We start from the raw sequence: 23,389 nt of genomic DNA, 5'->3' as shown, positions 1-23,389 counted from the left end.
ACATACACACACGCACGCACACATACACACACATACACGCACACACACACGCACGCACACACACACATATACACACATACACACACATACACACACACATGCACATACACATGCACATACACACACACATACACACGCACACACACATACTGTACACACGCACACACACATACACGCACACACATACACACGCACACACACTTACACACGCATGCACACACACACGCACACACACACATACACACACATGCACACATACACACACACTGGTGCTGGAAATGAAAGACAATATTTATTATGTAAATCCTTGCATACGTGACTAAAAACAAACGACACAAAATAGACTTTTCCATAAACCTGGCACACTGTGAGTGTTTATCACATTCTCCTTTTGTGTTGAAAGACCAAAGAGCCGAACATTAATAATCTACCAAGAGCCACACATTAATAACCCAAGCAGCGTGGCATTGTGGGGTATTAATAAAAAACAGCTCCATGATGTATGAGATATGAACGTTGTTGTTCACGCATAAAGCAGACATCAGAATTAGACTCCTCCATATTTACTGTGTTTTAATATAAATGTGGAGACCTTCTGCAGTGGAGCTGCAGTTAGATGGAGCTTGGCTCATTTCTGGACTCAGACCAGGTGGATGTTGGACTATTAATATCCACATTAGTGAGGCTCCTGATTCAGCATTCCAGCTCTGTAAGTGCACTAACACACCACCCAGGTGGTCCAGCCTGCTCCTGGCCTCCTGAATACTAATCCCACAGAGTCATTAGGGAACAGAATTCCTGTCATTCCCTTCCAGAACAGTCATGTGGGGTTCAGCAGCTCAGGAGGCCTGTCAGGAGATGTTCAGTGTGAATGCCAGCAGAGATCTGAAGGCTGCGTGATGAGGGGAAGTGTGGTGGAGAATAGGATGTAGAGAAAGGAAGGAAGGAAGGAAGGAAGGAAGGAGTGGATGAGGGAGTTGTTGACTTGACAGTTGACAGTTTAAACTTCACAGTTTAATAACCTGTTCCTTCATCAGCACCACACTGAATAGGAATCGAAATCTCACACCGTGTTGATAAACCCAGCGCGAATAAAAACTAAAGAAATTTTTCAGATGCCAATCAAACAGACAGAATGTGTTCTGCACATGCTGGTGGAATTTTGAGGAAAATATTCCTGCCTTTTTCTGTCTGCTTTCGTCCGTTTCAGTGCATTCTGTCCCCTGGATGCACCCTGATTTGCCCCTGCCCTGTTAGCATCATGGCGGCAGGCCCCAGACACACCACAGCTAACTGCCTGTTTAAAGGTGGAGATGTTTAACTTTTGCCTTTAATGAAGGATCCTGAAGGTGAAATGTGATCCTGAAAGATTCCATTCCTCACTCTGATGAGGATGGTTAACATGGCCGTCTCCTCTCAAGCACAGCAGGTTTAAACAGTGTTTTACATCAAATATTCATCAACCACTTTCACATCTTACACAGGAACAAATCCACAACTGCGGCTCTGAATCGTACCGCCGAGTCATTTCAGCATGATTTAGTGTCTCTACGCCGCTTTCACTCAGCTCTAATTAGTCAGCGGTCTGCGTTTATTACAGACGAGTATTAATGAAATCTAACCCTGCCTCGATCCTTACTTTCACTTCTCCAGAATGTTCTGTCACTTTATTATTTCATTTTAATGATTAAACCGTGAAAACACGATATTTCTGACGTTCTTATTTACAGTAGGAGGATTTTCCGGCTCACGCTCACAAGGTTGCGGTGTTCTAGTGCGTTATAAACATTCCTCAGTGTAGCGTGAGATTCTGTAGCTGTCATCAGTACAGTTTTGTTACTGCTGATTATTTCACTGGAAAAGTTCTAGCAGACGAGGATGTGGAGGTGTATCTCACCATGCAGCAGATATGCTCTACGTTTTGTACGTAGAACTGTACAAAAAACACATCCCACATCTACATTTTACTGTAAAATCAAAAGACGCTCAGTCATGGTGACACGCTCACATCATGTTTTTATAGATTTTAGTTATCTTATTGTAGTCAGGGATTTAGGTTCCTTGAAAGTTCCTGCAGTTAAAGTTTATGAAACGAAAGAATTTGACTCGGAACAGATTTTCTAATGTGAACACTTATAATAATGAAATTTAAAAGACGCTTTGTGACCAGAGCTGAGCCACAGTTTCCAAATGATGTCTCATATATTGAAAAAAAAACAAAACATTTTGTGTACAAAACCGGAGAAAGCAATTACTGTTCTGGAGTTTGTGCAAGAATGAAGTATAAAAAGCCCATTGAGAAAGCCTCATTACAGCAGCACTTAGTAGCCGTATTACAGTAATGGATAATAACTAATCTCAGTTATAGTGCCTTCATGTTGTGCTCTTCCACTATACTAAATTACACAGCTGACTCTGGAGAGAATGAAAGAAAGCCAAATTATAGACCTTCATTATGTTGCTGTCGAAACAGACCTGACTTCATCTGAGGAGCACAAACTGAGTTACCTGGTGAACTTCCTCCACAAGGAAGCGCAGAGCCAGTGACATAAAGACTAATGTGCTGCTTGATTGACTAACGTTACCTAGAACTGTTTCTGGTGTTCAGAGTCAGTTCTGTAGCTTCTTCGTATCTGAGCTCCACATCACTCCACTGTGTGTAGCTCACACCCCCAGACTGAGAGTATTACAACAGAGTCTAGACCTCACCTTTAAACACAAACACCATTAAAGAAAAAATAAATCAGGGATAGAAAATACAGACTGAAGACCTTTTTTGCGCTCGACTGTAATTAAACGTGTCCACGGTGTGAAGGATAATCTGACCCAACACTCATCTGCTAGTGCAACAGCGTCTCAAACTCTGGCCCTCGGCTCACCCCCAGGCTGCTGCTGAAGCTTCACTCGGTGCTCTCAGAGCTGCAGCGCTCTCGTCTGGCCCAGACCCAAACACGCCATTAGCCCGGCAGAGAAGAAAGCAATCGCTCATCCTGGGAATTAAAACAAATTAAACTCTGTGTGTGTGTGTGTGTAGAAGTGAAAGAATCAGTCAAAGACAGAGGGAATTGTATTTGATGTGAACTGATAGTTTCTTCCTGCATAAAACTGATGAGTGTTATTGTGAGAAATCACCTCGGACTCTTCTCTGCGGTTTATAGGTGATGATTATTCTTCCAATCACACAGCCAGCTAGTAACCACGAGTAGGACCAGGCCAATTTCTTGTTTTATTGAAATGTACTCTGAAGTCGTATTTGCTGCGATTCAAAAAGAGGAATGTTCTGATTACAGGTCAGTGTGTTACAGGTCACTGTGTTACAGGTCACTGTTACAGGTCACTATTACAGGTCACTGTGTTACAGGTCATTGTGTTACAGGTCACTATTACAGGTCACTGTTACAGGTCACTGTGTTAGAGGTCGCTATTACAGGTCACTGTGTTACAGGTCGCTATTACAGGTCACTGTTACAGGTCACTGTGTTACAGGCCACTGTGTTACAGGTCATTGTGTTACAGGTCACTGTTACAGGTCACTGTCTTACAGGTCATTGTGTTGCAGGTCACTATTACAGGCCACTGTTACAGGTCATTGTGCTACAGGTCACTGTGTTAAAGGTCGCTGAAGTTACAGGTCACTGTGTTACAGGTCATTGTGCTACAGGTCACTGTGTTACAGGTCATTGTGTTACAGGTCACTATTACAGGTCACTGTGTTACAGGTCATTGTGTTACAGGTCACTATTACAGGTCACTGTTACAGGTCACTGTGTTAGAGGTCGCTATTACAGGTCACTGTGTTACAGGTCGCTATTACAGGTCACTGTTACAGGTCACTGTGTTACAGGCCACTGTGTTACAGGTCATTGTGTTACAGGTCACTGTTACAGGTCACTGTCTTACAGGTCATTGTGTTGCAGGTCACTATTACAGGCCACTGTTACAGGTCATTGTGCTACAGGTCACTGTGTTAAAGGTCGCTGAAGTTACAGGTCACTGTGTTACAGGTCATTGTGCTACAGGTCACTGTGTTACAGGTCACTGTGTTACAGGTCGCTGAAGTTACAGGTCACTGTGTTACAGGTCACTGATGTTACAGGTCACTGTTACAGGTCACTGTGTTACAGGTCATTGTGTTACAGGTCACTTTGTTACAGGTCATTGTGCTACAGGTCACTGTGTTACAGGTCACTGTGTTACAGGTCACTATTACAGGTCACTATTACAGGTCACTGTTACAGCTCACTGTGTTACAGGTCACTGTGTTACAGGTCACTGTTACAGGTCACTGATGTTACAGGTCACTGTGTTACAGGTCACTGGTTACAGGTCACTGATGTTACAGGTCACTGGTTACAGCTCACTGTGTTACAGGTCACTGTGTTACAGGTCACTGTTACAGGTCACTGTGTTACAGGTCACTGTGTTACAGGTCACTGTTACAGGTCACTGCTACAGGTCACTGTGTTACTGGTCACTATTACAGGTCACTGTGTTACTGGTCACTATTACAGGTCACTGTTACAGGTCACTGTGTTACAGGTCACTGTGTTACAGGTCACTATTACAGGTCACTGTGTTACAGGTCACTGTGTTACAGGTCACTGTGTTACAGGTCACTATTTCAGGTCACTATTACAGGTCACTGTGCTACTGGTCACTGTTACAGGTCACTATTACAGGTCACTGTGTTACAGGTCATTGTGTTACAGGTCACTATTACAGGTCACTGTTACAGGTCGCTATTACAGGTCACTGTGTTACAGGTCGCTATTACAGGTCACTGTGTTACAGGTCACTGTGCTACTGGTCACTGTTACAGGTCACTATTACAGGTCACTGTGTTACTGGTCACTATTACAGGTCACTGTTACAGGTCACTGTGTTACAGGTCGCTATTACAGATCACTGTGTTACTGGTCACTATTACAGGTCACTGTTACAGGTCACTGTGTTAAAGGTTATTTTAAAGTCTTTTTTATTTCACCTCACAGTTATTCTAAACAGATTCAGACCTGTAAGTTGTTTTATTGTCGTGTTTTTCTGCACCAGCACTGCTTCGTAACCCAAACACAAATGCTGACATGAAGATTTTAACGCAGTTTAACGCGTCACAACTACATCTGCCTCCATCACCCAGAATTTCCATTCAGGCACAAGGATAGATACCAAAACACGCTGAAGTTCTCTGGACTTCTGATTACACACACAATATAAACTGCACACACACTTTGTCAGTCAAGTCTCAGTCATGGTTAATATCAGTCACATAACTCATTGTAATAAAACAACGCTCCAAGACAGCGCATGAGCTGTTTTATTCCAGTTACTTTTATTCTGTGTGTAAACATGGAGCGATCTCTGCTAGCAGATAGCTGGTTACTGTAACGACACTGTTGTGAAAGCTCTTCAGCTCATTACAGGAGATGATGGATTTCTGCTCGTGTGTTTGAGGGCCGTAGCGAGCGATTCTCTCTAAATGTGGTGATTTGTCTGACTGCTGCTCCGTACATGAATACAATATCGATTGTTCTAAACGCAATTCCATCCACTCATCCTGTTCTGATTGATCTGTCTTTAATCACTTTCTCCATCTGTCCTTTCTCCATCCTGTATGTGTAGAGAACACACCATCTCCTCCATGACACTAACGTCCTTTAACTAACAACTAACGGCAACGTTTAATTTCACTTTTATTTCTCTTCATCATGTTGTTATCAAATGCAGGTATGTAATGCATTAGAGTCTAACATGCATAATCCTTTATCTCAGTTCCCAACATCTCGACATCTTCATTAACAGTGCCACAATCAATGAATATACATGAGTATGCAAATAAGAAAACGCCCCCAAGTCCTCACGCCAGCCCACAAACCCTAATATCATAAACACAGAGTTTTGATTTACAACCTCATTTTCTCACCGTCTCACTTCAACCTGCCAGACTATCAATGTTATGTTTCTATGGCAACCACCGTCATTGCCTTATTAACTCATTTGTATATCAGCTACGATAGGCTCAAAGTTCTCAAGTTCATAGATCTTATTGTGTGACTTTACATATTGTGTTAATATATTAGCCGGGTGTCTAAAAAAGCTGAAAAAATTTTGTTTTGTGGAAAAATGCAGCATCTAAGAGGAGCTTAAACATCGTGTTTTCTTATTTTAACACATCAAAAAAGTCTCAGGATTCTAATACTTTAATATGCCTGTAAAACACACACACTCTTACACACACACACACACACACACATTACACCATTACTTTAGACGATGGTGTGGGGGAGTTACTGGTACATCCTGTAAATCCCTACAGACCCATTCTTATTCCAAATATGGTGCTTTGTGTGTGTGTGTGTGTGTGTGTGTGTGTGTGTGTGTGTGTGTGTGTGTTATAGGCAGACAGGAAACAGGGCTAGACTCCCCCTATGCAGTGGAGGATGCAATTATTTACCTCTGCTGTCTACTGAGAGACAGAGAGACAGACAGAAAAACTGAGACAGAAGAAGGAGAGAGAGAGTGTGTGTGTGTGTGTGTGTGTGAGAGAGAGAGAGAGAGAGAGAGAGAGAGAGAGAGAGAGTGAGAAAGCGAGAGAGGAAATGTCAGAAAAACACAGCGAAAGATGAACAGAAACTGTGAAGAAATCAGACATAAGGTTCATGACCTTATGTCCTTGCTGTTTACTGACTGTGTGTGTGTGTGTGTGTGTGTGTGTGTGTGTGTGTGTGTGTGTGTGTGTGTGCAGGCTTTATTAAAGTTGGACTGTCAGGGTTTGGTGGTGCGTCTCATGCTGGACTTCGTCCTCTTGACGACTGCTGTGGAAGTGGCTCCTCGCTGGAGGGAACTGGCTGAGAAACTCGCTCGTGTCTCCAAGCAGCAGATGGACGACTATGAAGCTCCACACAGAGACCGAAATGGAGTCATGGACTCAGAGGTGAACAAACACATTAACACGGTCTACATACACTGTGCTGTTGCACCAGCAGCCTCTTTATTCTCTCTTCCAGATAATAAGGCCTGCATTAGGAGTGGCTTCTCACTGTATGAAAAAACATTAACACCTTCTGACCAATCAGAATGTAGCGTTTAGCAGTGTGTTCTGTGTGTCCAATCACAGGCCATGTGGAAGCCAGCATATGACTTCCTGCTGACGTGGGCAGCTCAGATCGGTGACAGCTACCGCGATGTGATCCAGGAGCTCCAGCTGGGTCTGGACCGGATGAAGAACCCGATCACCAAGCGCTGGAAACATCTCACAGGAACACTTATCCTTGTCAACTGTCTCGACATGCTGCGGAGCTCCGCCTTCAGTCCTGCCTCTCATGACGACTTCGCCATCTAGAACATAGCAACACGGCGGTGATCTTCTCCACCCACGGTGTTCTCCGTATTTAGGAAGACACGCTTGTGGGCGGGGCTTCAGGACTGATTTGCATGTTTTACCTCAGTAGGACCAGTGAGCAGATCCTCACACATTGACCTTTGACCATCTCTGTATGTCTGTCCATCTCAGTTTGAATATGTTAGTGTGTGTTTGTCTTGAGTCGTCTTCTGTGACAGCCAAAACACTCTCACTGGTTCACTCTCGCTGATGTTTCTGATGTTTTTGACAGCGCATTTACTTTTTATACAGTTTTTAGGATCAGCTGTAAATGATGTTCTTTCAGTAGCAGATAAAGAAACGTGATGTTACGTCTACTAACATGTTGAGCTGTCACTTTTCTCTTCATCAATCTATCTTTACTAACAAAAACGGACAATCAGTGAACCAGATAGACGGTTAGTTAGCGCTAGCGTTGTCCTAGCTGAGAATTAGCGAGTCGTCTGAACTTTACACGTGGTTTTGAACATGTTTCTAAAAGTGATCAGCTGTTGGAATTGTAAAATTCTGTTTACTTGTTTACCTTCTTCAGAATCAGGCTAAGGCTGCTTACAATGGAGCTACAATGCTAATGCTAATCAAAGGAACATTCATTATGCTGGACTGCTGATGTTTTCTCTGCTGTATAAAAGGTTCTTCTTTGGAGGATGAAGTTTGAACACCTCTTCACAGTTCCAGTTATTTGTGCACTGTGTGATGGTTAGACTCGTGAAAAAAAATCATGATAAACGATTTTATCGTCCAGAACTGAAAACAAAAAATGTTCGTTTCCACCATTTGGTTGTTATATCCATGTGAGCTGACCGAGTTTCTGACCTCACATTAGTGAACTTTCTCCACGGGACAGAAAGTGAGCGCGCTCAGTCGAGGGCACCGGAGATGAGGAAGGGGCGGGGCTTCAGGAAGCATTTGTTAATATCAGACAGTTCAAATGGGTCCAGACTCGTTCGTATTGTGATCGACAGAATGCACAGGAAGAAGACTGCAGTTTGTGGTGATAAACTCGTACCACTGTAAGTAACGTTACACTGCAGAGCTGCTACACAAAATACACTAAACTGTTAAACGATCACGATCTGATCTCATCAGAGTCACATCACAGCGGTGATAATCCTGATGTAGTGCATTGTGGTTAATACACACTCACACACACACTCACACACACTGTACTGAAGGAACAAGCAGTCCCCCAGAACACCAAGCAGTGTTTGCCTGTAGCCTGAATGGGAGAAAGTGCTTTCATTGCCAAATACTGATCTGTGTTTAGTGTTAAGTTGCAGTATTATTCATCACATTCCTTTTTCATCCCTTTTGTCTTTTCTACTTGCTGTTGTTTAGACGAGCGTGCTGCACGCTTGCCGATGGCTTTAGTGTTAAGTGACTGCCCGTGTGTTGTGTGTATTAGTGTGTAGTTCATCTCCACACACTCGACACTCGTCTGCTGTCACAATGTGTGTCTCTGTCTCCTCTTTCAGGACATTTCAGGCCTAGTTTAAGCCACGTGTTTAGAGAACGTGTCGATCAGACGTGATGTACAACGTGTTGGAATCCGAGTCAATAAATAAACACGCTGTCACTTTGGAAACCTTGTGTTTGTGAATTTATTCCAGGAAAAACAAGATCTGTGTGTCGAGCTGGCGAGAGCAGAGAGAACGAAACTAATTAACAAAGTGATCAGGAGGTTTTTCATTCTCAGAGTCATCACAGAGGAACCCAAACATCACAGAGGAACCCAAACATCACAGAGGAACCCAAACATCACAGAGGAACCCAAACATCACAGAGGAACCCAAACATCACAGAGGAACCCAAACATCACAGAGGAACCCAAACATCACAGAGGAACCCAAACATCACAGAGGAACCTAAACATCACAGAGGAACCCAAACATCACAGAGGAACCCAAACATCACAGAGGAACCCAAACATCACAGAGGAACCTAAACATCACAGAGGAACCCAAACATCACTGAGGAATCTGTGAACAGACATCATGAACAGTTTCTCCTTTGCTCTGCTCAGACACTTCAGCGGTAACGGGCATCGTATTAATGACATCATACGTTAGTTGTTGCCATGGCAACAGCAACTCGATGACACTTAAAGAAATTCATCCGCAGTCTGAACTTAAGAACCCTGGAGGATGAACATCATGTTTTAAACATCAACACTTACACCTCCTCATACAGCATCAGAAACACTGAACACACACAAACACACACACACACACACACACACACAGAGGGCACTGTGTGAAATGATCAGTGTGAAACAGTGAACTCTCCAGGGCATAGTTTACTCCATTATTTATTTGCTTCAGATTAAGACAGACATAATAGTGTGTGTGTGTGTGTGTCTGTGTGTCTGTGTGTCTGTGTGTGTTAATTAAAGAGCATTAATCAGTTAATCAGGTTTTGCCATTTCACTGCCTGGCAGATTCAGAGGAATTGAACGATCATTTGTGAGGTACTTAGTCCTGATTCTCTAATTGCACACACACACACACACACACACACACACACACACACACACATCTGATTAATAACACCAATAAAGTGAATTTTACGGGAAGTAAATGAATCAATGAATCTTAATAAGTTTATTGAGGTTATTGGCAGGAAGAATACAGTCAGCAAAATGAGGAAGGAGAGAGAGACAGAGGGAGAGGGAGACAGAGAGGGAGAGAGAGAGACAGAGGGAGAGGGAGACGGGGAGAGAGAGGGAGAGAGAGAGACAGAGGGAGAGGGAGACAGGGGGAGAGAGAGAGAGACAGAGGGAGACGGGGAGAGAGAGACAGACGGAGAGGGAGACAGGGGGAGAGAGGGAGACAGGGAGAGAGAGAGAGACAGAGGGAGACGGGGAGAGAGAGAGACAGAGGGAGAGGGAGACAGGGGGAGAGAGAGAGACAGAGGGAGAGGGAGACAGGGGGAGAGAGAGACAGACGGAGAGGGAGACAGGGGGAGAGAGAGAGACAGGGGGAGAGAGAGAGAGACAGAGGGAGAGGGAGACGGGGAGAGAGAAACACAGAGGGAGAGAAACAGGGGGAGAAACACAGATGGAGAGAGAGACAGAGAGAGCGAGAGAGAGACAGAGAGAGAGACACACTGTGCAGGTGCTGCAAAACAACACTTCTCAGATTAATTTGTCAGGTAACTCACATGTACAGGTGTGTGTGTGTGTGCACATGTGTGTGTGTTGCATGTGGTAATTTTTCTGAGTGGGTGGAGCTTAGGTTTAATTACCACTCAGCTGGAACAAAATAGAGAAGCACACACACACACACACAAACTCACACACACTAACGCACACAAACACTCACGCACGCTCACACACACTCCTTCCTTCCTGTTTCCTTCAGGCTTTATGTCTGGCAGAATTGCAGGAAATTTGCCTTGTGTTTGTTTATCCATCTCCTCATACTGTGAGCGTAAAGATTTCACACACGTTTCTGATATTTTATCACTAGTGTTTAGAAAAGCTGGTGTTATCAGTGTAATTAAAGCCCAGTCACATATAATAATGATAATAAAGTCTCCTGTTTCTAACACAGTGTATGTTTTCTCTCTCCAACGCTTTAACTGCTGGCTGCGTCTCAGTGTGTTCACTGTAACAAACACACACCTTTAAAAGCCAATCCTAGCTTCACAGACTGTATTTGGGAGGAAACCGGAGAACCCTGAGGAAACCTGTGGAGAACGTGTGGAAGCGAACAGACAGTAACCTGAGGTCAGAACCCTGGAGCTGTGAGAAGACGACAGCGATACACACTGCTGTGGTTCTTATTACCTCAATCTGAATTTCACTCTGGTTCATATCTTCAGTATATATATAAAGCTCCACTCAACGCTTCCATCTTGTGGCTAATCTCTCACATTACATTAAACATTAAGCGTCTCACAAGAGTTTATCCTCAAACTGTGGTGTTTAAAGGTTGAAAGTAAAATAAATCATCTTAACAAAACAACATTAAATACAAAGAGTTTATTGATGATAAACGAATGATGATGATGATTTGATCTTCATCATTAGTGCTGATTGAGTCTTTGAATTGCAGTGTCCTTGTTCACACGTGTCCTGGTTTTATTTCCAGATGTTCCTGCTTCCTGCGTGTTCTTACTTCTCACTCACTGAGAATCATAGTTCCATCATCTGCATTTTATTACACCATTAGTGGCTTTTAGATGCTCCTCACTCTCTACACTGTTACTCATAATGTACTTTCTGATGTTTCCATCTTCCATATTATTCCACTATTTAACTTATTTAGAGTCAAAATTCTGCTTTCATGTTAAAGAATCTGACAGCAGGAGGATGTGATATTAAATGACCAGGAAAGCAGATAACTTTAGGGAATTTAACTGTGAATAAACACTAGTGATGTATTGTTATGAATAAACACTAGTGATGTATTGTTATGAATAAACACCAGTGATGTATTGGTATGAATAAACACCAGTGATGTATTGTTATGAATAAACACCAGTGATGTATTGTTATGAATAAACACTAGTGACGTATTGTTATGAATAAACACCAGTGATGTATTGTTATGAATAAACACTAGTGACGTATTGTTATGAATAAACACTAGTGACGTATTGTTATGAATAAACACCAGTGACGTATTGTTATGAATAAACACTAGTGATGTATTGTTATGAATAAACACTAGTGACGTATTGTTATGAATAAACACCAGTGACGTATTGTTATGAATAAACACTAGTGATGTATTGTTATGAATAAACACTAGTGACGTATTGTTATGAATAAACACCAGTGACGTATTGTTATGAATAAACACTAGTGATGTATTGTTATGAATAAACACTAGTGACGTATTGTTATGAATAAACACCAGTGATGTATTGTTATGAATAAACACTAGTGATGTATTGTTATGAATAAACACCAGTGATGTATTGTTATGAATAAACACTAGTGACGTATTGTTATGAATAAACACCAGTGACGTATTGTTATGAATAAACACTAATGATGTATTGTTATGAATAAACACTAGTGATGTATTGTTATGAATAAACACCAGTGATGTTATGAATAAACACTAGTGATGTATTGTTATGAATAAACACCAGTGACGTATTGTTATGAATAAACACTAGTGATGTATTGTTATGAATAAACACTAGTGATGTATTGTTATGAATAAACACCAGTGATGTATTGTTATGAATAAACACTAGTGATGTATTGTTATGAATAAACACTAGTGACGTATTGTTATGAATAAACACCAGTGACGTATTGTTATGAATAAACACTAGTGATGTATTGTTATGAATAAACACCAGTGATGTTATGAATAAACACTAGTGATGTATTGTTATGAATAAACACCAGTGACGTATTGTTATGAATAAACACTAGTGATGTATTGTTATGAATAAACACTAGTGATGTATTGTTATGAATAAACACTAGTGATGTATTGTTATGAATAAACACTAGTGACGTATTGTTATGAATAAACACCAGTGATGTATTTTTATGAATAAACACCAGTGATGTATTGTTATGAATAAACACCAGTGATGTTATGAATAAACACTAGTGATGTATTGTTATGAATAAACACCAGTGACGTATTGTTATGAATAAACACTAGTGATGTATTGTTATGAATAAACACTAGTGATGTATTGTTATGAATAAACACCAGTGATGTATTGTTATGAATAAACACTAGTGATGTATTGTTATGAATAAACACCAGTGATGTATTGTTATGAATAAACACTAGTGATGTATTGTTATGAATAAACACTAGTGATGTATTGTTATGAATAAACACCAGTGATGTATTGTTATGAATAAACACTAGTGATGTATTGTTATGAATAAACACCAGTGACGTATTGTTATGAATAAACACTAGTGATGTATTGTTATGAATAAACACTAGTGATGTATTGTTATGAATACTGCCCCCTCGTGGCCCTCGCGCTGCACTGTTTAATATGGATTAGAGGGAATAACCCCCCCCCCCCCCCATGATCCGTCTCTATAGAAACGCAATTTAAATGTAAAACTGGAAAACGTTAACAGACGTTTATGCGCATGCGTGTACTGATTAATCTCGTTTTTATTGTACACACACACACGCACGCAGTTCTGTAGTCCAATCAGACCTTTATTATTGGAGGTTGAAGCGTCATCACTTAGGGGCGTGGCTTCGGGACATCCTGCACAGCAGACGCAGTTTACCCCCCTGGAGACAGGCAGTAGCAGGCAGTTTACCCCCCTGGAGACGCGCAGTAACGGGCAGTTTACCCCCCTGGAGACAGGCAGTAGCGGGCAGTTTACCCCCCTGGAGACGCGCAGTAGCGGGCAGTTTACCCCCCTGGAGACGCGCAGTAACGGGCAGTTTACCCCCCTGGAGACAGGCAGTAGCGGGCAGTTTACCCCCCTGGAGACGCGCAGTAGCGGGCAGTTTACCCCCCTGGAGACGCGCAGTAACGGGCAGTTTACCCCCCTGGAGACAGGCAGTAGCGGGCAGTTTACCCCCCTGGAGACGCGCGCTGTCGGTGAGTCATGATGTAGGATTTCAGACTGAACTTCCTCTTTCAGCTGCGGGTGGAAATGCGGGATTGTGCGCGCGACTTATTGACGACTCTGATGTGCGCGCGACTTACTGAAGTGTCGGACGTGCGCGAGATCTCACGTGCATGCGGGAGAAATAACGGTTCACCTCCATTTGTGTTGGGAAACAGCAGATGCGTCTCCTGCAGCGTCTTTGGTGAGCTTTAATGTGACTGTAGCACATTTTTATACAGAAAACACGTTCAGTCTGATGTGTTAAAAACAGCTAAGCAGTTAAAGAGCTTTTTTTTTAGAAATAAAGAAATAAATCTGCACCTTCAGGACAATATGATTGCTGGCAGGTTTGTAGCACGAGGAGTTTTACGACGTTAGAAAACAGTGAAGTAGAGAAGGATTCTGCAGCAGTCCTGTGGTGTATCACGTCTTCCTCTGTCTCCGACACCCAAACAGCTGCAAACTGACGCCTTTTATTTGTTTATCCACGTGCTCTTTATAAACACAGCATGGGGAACGGTTTGTCAACGCTGGGACCGTTCCAGCCGCTGCACGTGGTAATGCTCGGGCTGGACTCCGCAGGAAAGACCACGGTTCTTTATCGCCTCAAGTTCAACGAGTTTGTGAACACGGTTCCCACCATCGGCTTTAACACCGAGCGCATACGTCTGAACAACGGCGCCGCACGTGGGATCAGCTGCCACGTGTGGGACGTGGGCGGTCAGGAGAAGCTGCGTCCGCTCTGGAAGTCATACAGTCGCTGCACGGACGGCATCGTGTATGTGGTGGACTCGGTGGACGCAGAGCGGCTGGACGAAGCCAAGGCCGAGCTGCACAAGGTTACACGACTCACAGAGAACCAGGGGGCACCTCTGCTCATCATCGCCAACAAGCAGGACCTGCCCGGCTCCCTGCCCGCCGCCGACATTGAGAAGAGGCTGGCACTGCGAGAACTCGGACCCTCTGCCGCCTTCCACGTGCAGCCCGCATGCGCCATCATCGGGGACGGGCTGCACGAGGGCATGGACAAGCTGTACGACATGATCACCAAACGCAGGAAGGCACTGAAACAGAAGAAAAAACGATAAACTGCATTCATAGTTACTGCAACTCTGACTGCGACTTTTATACTAGATAAAACTTTATAGAATTAACCAAATAAGAACTTTCACATATGATTCACTTCAGGTGCAACATAAAAGAATTAAACTTCTTCTATTATCTGCAAAAAAAAAACTGCTGCTGGAATTCTGTTGGTTATGTAAGAAAGAACAGAAGAGAATTAAAACCAAACAAAATGCCAAATAAATACAGAGAATTTAATGCATTGTGATGACACGATTCTCAAAAAGTACAGAACTTGAAGATGCTCTTAACTTCTGAACCATTTTGTACGTTTGGTTTTCAGAATATCTGAGACTAGGATTATAATCCCTAAACATTATTGTTACAGGACTGAATATTAGGACTATGTGACCTCCATATTGTGTTTACATTAAGATTTTTATGTGCTTTTGTTTTGTAATGTTTCATTTTTAAGGACATTAAAGTTAAATTAAGATTCTACAGGAGCTCCAGAGGTGAAAAGTAAAAATAAAAAAAAAAAAATCAAATAAACAGACAGAAAAATGATTGTTTAAAAGTTAAAAATTATTTAAAAACAAGCAAAAACACAGAATACAGACATTTTGGAGAGGGTTAAACACACAAACACACTGTTTTAGTGAAATAATAAGCAATGAAAGCACTAACTGCAGACCCCCAGCGTGTGTGTGTGTGTGTGTGTGTGTGTGTGTGTGTGTGTGTGTGTGTGTGTGTACACACAGTAAACTGAAATATGCTTCTGACACAAATTAGAGCAGATTTCTGCGTGTAGGGATTTAATTTTCTATATTTAGTGCCTGAAAGACCTGATTATGCTTTTGAGTAATGAAGCCGTGTGCTTAGTGTAATAAAACTAATCCAGAAATATAGTTTAATTATGTGGATAACTATCTCTTTACTGCATAACTAAGGGTCACTGTAATGAACTGAAGATCAGGTTTCTCTCCTGCTGCTGTTTTAGACCAGAACACTTTCATGTACCTGCGTTTCTACAATCTAATCTAATCTGATGTAAGATGTGAGATAAACACAGGCGAGCTCCTGTCCTGTAGCTCCTTCTCCTGTTTCTGTAGACATTTAACTTTTATATGAATCTCATAACAGCATAGAGTTCAGGTTAGGGTTTGGGCTAACTCTAACCCCTAAACCCTAACCCCTAAACTCTAACCCCTAAACCCTAACCCCTAAACTCTAACCCCTAAACCCTAACCCCTAACTCTAACCCCTAACCCTAACACCTATCCCTAACCCACCCCTAAACCCTAACCCTAACCCCTACTCCTAACCCCTAACCCATAACCCTAACACCTAACCCCTAACTCTAACCCCTAACCCTAACCCCTAACCCCAGGTTAGGCTTATAGTGCGTGAAGGAATCCACACCCAGCTACAATCCGGCACTGGAAAAGGATCAGAGCGAATCCCAGAGCAGATGTGTGCAACATGTGAGCTGGATCCTGAGGCTTCCTCAGCTGTTCCTGCTCAGATGTGCACCATTTCATCGTGATTATTCGATGCTTTTCAGCTAAACGAATCACATCTTTGTGTTGTGTGTATGACAGTTTAATGAAGAGGTTAAAGGTCATCTGAGTGCTGTTTATAAAAGCCCTATTTGGGCAGGATCATTTTCTCTGTATGACATGTACTGTATATAAACACTCTTACACACTCTGTGATAAAACGCATTTAAATTAACACTTACAGCTTTGTTTTTCTTTAACAAACGAATATTTATTCTATATTTATTATGACGATACACAGTGTTAGTGTTTTATACCTGAACCTGTCATTAAAACAACCTCTTTTACGCACCTGTGCTCTTCTGGATGATTTGAGTTAGATTCTCGTTCATTTTCTCCCACCAGTGATCTAATAACATGGACAAACATTTCTATGACACTTTTTAAGGAGTAAACTGTTACATTTAGTGAAATTTGCATCCTGTTAATAGGCTGAGGTGTTGATCTGGGACTGAAAATATCAGTAAATCCTGCACTGTTTAACCTGTAATCTGAATCCTCCTACTGTGTGTGTGTGTGAGTGTGTGTGTGTGAGTGAGTGTGTGTGTGTGTGAGTATGAGTGTGTGAGTGTGTGTGAATGTGAGTGAGTGTGTGTGTGTGAGTGTGTGAGTATGAGTGTGAGTGTGTGAGTGTGAGTGTGTGTGAGTGTGAGAGTGTGTGTGAGTGTGTGTGTGTGAGAGTGTGTGTGTGTGAGTGTGTGTGTGAGTGTGAGTGTGTGAGTATGAGTGTGTGAGAGTGTGTTAGTGTGTGTGAGTGTGTGAGTGTGTAGCTGGATAATGAGCTCTGTGAGATTTAAATAGGATATTATCATGTCACACACATCACTCGATATATAATTAGTAAAGCCGTTTTAAGCCTAAATCCCACAGACACTTCTGATATTGGACTTTTTGGGGTTATTGGACTAAAATAAGCTAATTAATTAACATGGAAGGATAATTATCACCTGACATCTTGCTTTGCTTGCTGACTCAATCTAACCTCCCTTTCAAAGACCAACCTATCTTTGGTAAAGCAGGTAATAAAACATCTTTATTATAGACTTTTCAATTAAACACGAATCATAACTAATGAATATTAATAAGGTGTAACTTGTGTAGCACTTCATGATAAATGTAGTGATAACTCAATTTTAGAGCTCTACAGATTTTTTTTGTACTTTACCAACAGATCTGAGGGAAATTTTAATGTTTTAAATTTTAATGAAGAGAAATTTAGGATATGAAGGATTTCAGTAGAACATATTTCTGCACCAGCGTCACATGTTCGTCGTGGATATGATCAAGATTCACAGAACAAATGATAAGCAAGATATCTGTGTGTGTGTGTGTGTGTGTGTGGTACAATGTTTCCCACATTTTTGATAAGCAACTGAATTTAGACACTCATCATAACTGTGTGTGTGTGTGTATGTGTCCTCAGGGAAGCTCTGTTCATATATAACAAGCTTGCACACACTGGGTTGAGACTAAAATTTTCTCTCCTGACCTACATTCCACGCTTTCAAAAGTTTTTGGGTTACTCAGCTTCCTTTGATTACACACACACACACACACACACACACACACACACACACACACACACACACACACACACAGTGAAAAACATCATCCAGTGTTCAAAGACAGTAAAAAAGGCACAGCAGGAAGGGTCGGGTTATGGTGTGCTTCAAAACAGATGTCTCTTTAAATTATAAAGATGAGAAGAGTGAAATACCTTTGGAGATAGTATTTTGTTTAAAACAGTAAAAAGTGTACAGACACATACACACACACACACACACACACACACACACACGGTGAATATACGTAAATATTCAATGCTCTGTAGCATGTTTGACATGTCCTCTCTATTCGGAGTGATGGATGTGTTGGGGTGTGTGACAGCTGTAATGACAAGACAGAGGGAAGATCTCAGAAGATCTGTACTCATGTGCACAGTGTGTGTGTGTTTAGTTAATCCCTCTAAGCCCACAGGGAGACATCTGTGTTGTTTAATAAGGCATCTGTGATCCATGTAGTAGGAGATCAGTCTTTTCCCTGATCATTCACTACAGGATGTCTGTCTGTCTGTCTCTCTCTCTCTCTCTCTCTCTCTCTCTCTCTGTCTGTCTGTCTCTCTCTCTCTCTCTGTCTGTCTGTCTGTCTGTCTCTCTCTCTATGTCTCTCTCTCTCTCTCTGTCTCTCTCTCTCTCTCTGTCTGTCTGTCTCTCTCTCTCTCTCTCTCTCTCTCTCTCTCTCTCTCTCTCTCTCTCTCTCTCTCTCTGAGGTGACTCAGGTGACTGTGGGGAGGAAAAACTCCCTTAGATGGTAAAGGAAGAAACCTTGAGAGGAACCAGACTCAAGGGGAACCTCATCCTCATATGGGTGACACTGGGGGTGTGATTATAAATATACAGTCTGATAAATGTTGTATATGTCATATGTTGTTATAAATAATAATGACCAGTAGAGGTCAGTAGTGATGTGTGTGTGGGTATGTGATGCACTGATGAAGAAGTATACAAGTGTATGCTGGAAGTGGCACGAAGCTGGGCACGGAATGACGTTTCTGTCTTGTATATAAGATACAACAGTATTGATGAGGAGATTATTGTCCTCATAGACCACATGGAGTTCACATCTCCTCTTTAGTATAGCAGAGTCTAACGAGCTGGTAGATCTCTAGATGTCTCAGCATCCAAAATTTTCCAAAATCTTCATGACACAGAAGACAGTCGGAGCTGGTACAATTTCTGGATGCCTCGGGATGGGTAGAAAGAGAGAAGAGGTGGAGAGGAATTAGTGTAGCTGCTGTTCATAATGTTAGCAAGCACTAGATGATAATATTCATTTGGTCTGATGTATTAGAGCACAATATTATGGGATGTATTATGTGTACGCCTGACTAAAGAGATGAGTTTTTATTCTACATTTAAACTGGGAAAGTGTGTCTGAGCCCCGAACACTATCAGGAAGACTATTCCAGAGTTTGGGAGCTAAATAAGAAAACGCTCTACCACCTTTAGTAGACTTAGATATTCTGGGAACTAGCAGAAGTTTTGTGATCTCAGAGAGCGTGAAGGATTGTAACGTGTTAGAAGACTAGTTAGATACATGGGAGCTAAACCATTAAGAGCCTTGTACGTAAGTAGCAGCAGTTTGTAATCAATTCTAAACTTAACAGGTAGCCAGTGTAGAGATGATAAAATTGGGGTTATATGGTCATACTTTCTTGTCCTAGTGAGAACTCTGGCAGCTGCAGCCTATTTATTAAAGATGCAGGACAACCACCTAGTAATGCATTACAATAGTCCAGTCTAGAGGTCATGAAAGCATGAACTAGCTTCTCAGCATCAGATACAGACAGGATGTTTCTCAGCTTGGCAATATTTCTAAGGTGGAAGAAGGCTGTGTTTGTAATATGGTGATATGATTTTAAAGACAAGTTACTGTCTAATAAACACCAGGTCTTTTACTGTTGAGCTACTAGTAACAGAACATCCCTCTAAAAGGAAGTTAAAGTGTGAGAGTTTCTGTGTACTGGTTTTTGGACCTATACGTAGTATTTCTGTCTTATCAGTGTTTAACAACAGAAAATTACAGCTCATCCAGTCTTTTATCTCTTAAATGCACTCAGTTAATTTTGACAATTTAACTATTTCATCTGGTTTTGATGAGATATATAACTGTGTATCATCAGCATAACAGTGGAAACTAATCCCATGCCTTCTAATGAAGATCCCTAAAGGAAGCATGTATATTGAAAAAAGCAGCGATCCTAGAAGGATTCACCATTTAATTCTACAAAATGGTATCAATCAGACAGGTAGGATCTAAACCAACTTAAAGCCTGTCCATGAATACCTGTGTAATTTTGTAAGTGATCTAGGAGAATGTTGTGATCTATAGTGTCAAATGCAACACTAAGGTCAAGTAGAACTAATAGTGACATACAGTCTTGGTCTGAAGCCAAGAACAAGTTATTTGTGACATTAACAAGTTAAGTTTCTGTGCTATGATGGGACCTGAAACCTGACTGAAACTCTTCAAAGATATTGTTCTCCTGTAAGAAGGAGATCAGTTGAACAGAAACAACCTTTTCTAGTATTTTAGACATAAACGGAAGATATGAAATCTGTAGTCTGTGAAGTCTGTAATTTGGATCTAAATTAGGTTTCTTAATAAGTGGCTTAATAGCTTGAAGGATTTAGGGACGTAACCTAAAGATAATGAGAAGTTAATAATATTAAGAAGAGATTCACCAACTTTATTTAGCACTTAATGGGATCTAGTAAACAAGTTAATTTAGCTGTAGTAATAAGCTTATCTCACTCTTCCTGTCCTGTACTTGTAAAGCACTGTAGTTGTGAGTGTAGAGCTTTAGGTAAGACTGGGTCACAAGATACTCTCAGGGGTTGAACATCGACTATATTGTTCTATATAATTATATCAGTGAAGAATCTCATAAAATCCTCACTACTGAACTGTGATGGAATAGTGTGATCAGATCTCTAACTTTTCATCCCACCAAGTTCATCAAATTTACAAGTCACTCCCTAAGAATAGAGCCTGAAAGATAGATCTATAAGAAGTCATTAAGAGCTACAGCCTATCCCTTACTCCTGAATATCCAAACAAATTCCTGACTCCTGTTCTGCTTCAGCAAGGCATTAAAATGAGTTTTGAGTCCAGAGGATCCTCCCTTTAGGTCCACAAATTAGACAGTAGACACTAACGCCTAGAGTTAATCCCTGAAAAACACACCAAGTTGGTTCTGTGTGTACCTGTGTATAAAAAGCCTGGAATAAAAGTTGGCAGTCACTGAGCTACGGTAGAGGAGCATCCAGATCATCTCCCCACACTGAAGCATCATGGAGTCCAGAGTATCCCCCTCCATTCTAGCCTTGCTGATTGGATTCACGCAAGCCCTCGATCTCAACCAACCTGAGCACATGGACATCACGTCAAGGATTCTCACCATCAACAATGGTCTGATAACTCCCTAATCTCAACCTCACTGCACCAGCATTATTACTGCTTAACGTTCTACAGTTATGGGCCTAGAACTGGTCTTGTTCTAAGATATGGATTTTACAATTATTTCTTTCGTTCTTTATTTTGCTTGCTTGCACCAGTGAGAGAAACTCTGCTGGTAAAAGTTTTATTTGACAAAAGAATGCATGACTCAAAATGCTAAGAGACCACCATTAGTACTGCTTATTGGTTTTGCTGTAATTATCCCTTTTTGTTTCTCTGGATGAAGGATCCAGCAAAGAGTTGTTGGAGGGAGACATACTCTTGCCAAGAACCAGGAATGCTCTGGTCTGCCGTGACAACAGCTGCTTTTGGAAGAAGTCCTCAAATGGCCTGGTGCAGGTGCCTTACGTATTGAGCAATGTTTTCTGTAAGTGAAAGACTTCCTTATTCACATTGTCCACTTATGACACATCCCTGTTTATATCTCTTTAACATGTTGCCCATGTTCTTTACAGCTTCCTCTGACAGGACTGTTATTACCAATGCCATGGCTTCCTTCCACAACAAAACCTGCATCCGTTTCATTCCCAGGACAAATCAAACTGATTACCTCAGCATAGAGAGTCAAGATGGATGAGAACCACTGCACCATTCCCAGTATCTGTAAAAAAAATTGTTGTTCTTTATTTCTCATTTGATGCAGTGTCTATATGTTGACCTGGACAATCTTCTGTCTTTTGTCATAGATGCTACTCTTATGTGGGCAAAACAGGTGGTGCTCAAGTGGTCTCTCTCAGCAGCTTGGGTTGTGTTTACTACGGCATCGCCGAGCACGAGCTAAACCATGCACTTGGTTTCTACCACGAGCATTCTAGGAGTGATCGCGACAGCTACGTGACCATCAACTGGGCAAACATCGACCCATCCTCACAGTCTAATTTTAAGCTGAGGAACACCAACAACCTCAACACGACGTACGACTACTCTTCTGTGATGCACTATGGAAGAACAGCTTTCTCCATCAACGATCTGGACACCATCACTCCCATTCCTGATCCGTCAGTGAAGATCGGACAGAGAAAGGAACTGTCTGCCATCGACATCCTGAGGATCAACAAGCTCTACAAATGCTGAAATTCTTCAGAAATGTTGACTTGATTAAACTTTGCTGTAACATTGTGTAACTGCCAAAGATAGAGGACCCAGTAATGACTTCATTGCTGTGCTAACAAAATATGGAATCATATAATAAAATGGCTACAAGCATCTTTTTCATAGCGTGTGCTTTAATAATGTATTTCACCTAAACCACAACAGTTTTTAATCATCCCAGAATCATCAATGCTGAAAATGGTTCATTGTAACTCCTTTATTAAGAAAGAAAAAAGAAAGTGACGTACAGCTAAGTACGGTGACCCATACTCAGAATTTGTTCTCTGCATTTAACCCATCCAAAGTGCACACACATAGCAGTGAACACACACACACCGTGAACACACACCCGGACCAGTGGGCAGCCATTTATGCTGCGGCGCCCGGGGAGCAGTTGGGGGGTTTGGTGCCTTGCTCAAGGGCATCTCAGTCGTGGCCAGCCCGAGACTCGAACCCACAACCTTAGAGTTAGGAGTCAAACTCTCTAACCATTAGGCCATGACTTCCCTGGATTATTATTATACAATTTGCATATCATACACGAACCGTAATATAGGATTATTGGATTATTCCAGGGAGTTGTGGAGATTTGGTAATGCTGTCTTTGAATTTTGCTTCACTCTGTTGGACAGTTCAAGATACTTTGGGTGAAACTGATAAGTGAGGCTTAGAAATACACCAAAATGGTCCACAACACATTCTTTCAGCTGAGGAATA

The 23,389-nt window shown here is 41.7% G+C and overlaps 2 protein-coding genes and 1 pseudogene across 3 annotated transcripts in view; all 3 read left to right on the top strand.

Annotated features, from left to right (window-relative positions):
- The window catches only part of sh3bp4a (SH3-domain binding protein 4a), a 49,896-nt gene extending 40,933 nt beyond the window's left edge, over positions 1-8,963 (top strand). For both annotated transcript variants that reach the window (XM_060859284.1, XM_060859285.1), the window contains 2 exons: positions 6,743-6,931; positions 7,115-8,963. In XM_060859284.1, coding sequence (XP_060715267.1) covers positions 6,743-6,931; positions 7,115-7,339 — 414 coding nt within the window. In that variant the 3' untranslated portion in view covers positions 7,340-8,963. The remainder of the gene's footprint in view (positions 1-6,742; positions 6,932-7,114) is intronic.
- A 5,058-nt stretch (positions 8,964-14,021) lies between these two features.
- LOC132838775 (ADP-ribosylation factor-like protein 4C) lies at positions 14,022-15,025 on the top strand. Its single transcript, XM_060859352.1, has one exon. The coding sequence runs from the start codon at positions 14,447-14,449 to the stop codon at positions 15,023-15,025; it is 579 nt and encodes a 192-aa protein (XP_060715335.1). The 5' UTR covers positions 14,022-14,446.
- A 4,043-nt stretch (positions 15,026-19,068) lies between these two features.
- LOC132838903 (hatching enzyme 1.2-like) lies at positions 19,069-22,786 on the top strand (annotated as a pseudogene).
- The last annotated feature ends 603 nt before the right edge of the window (positions 22,787-23,389 follow it).

This window comes from Tachysurus vachellii, chromosome 23, assembly GCF_030014155.1.
Source record: "Tachysurus vachellii isolate PV-2020 chromosome 23, HZAU_Pvac_v1, whole genome shotgun sequence".
Taxonomy (NCBI): Eukaryota; Metazoa; Chordata; class Actinopteri; order Siluriformes; family Bagridae; genus Tachysurus; species Tachysurus vachellii.
The sequence above is the reverse complement of the archived record's forward strand: the minus strand, read 5'-3'. Positions and strand labels throughout refer to the sequence as shown.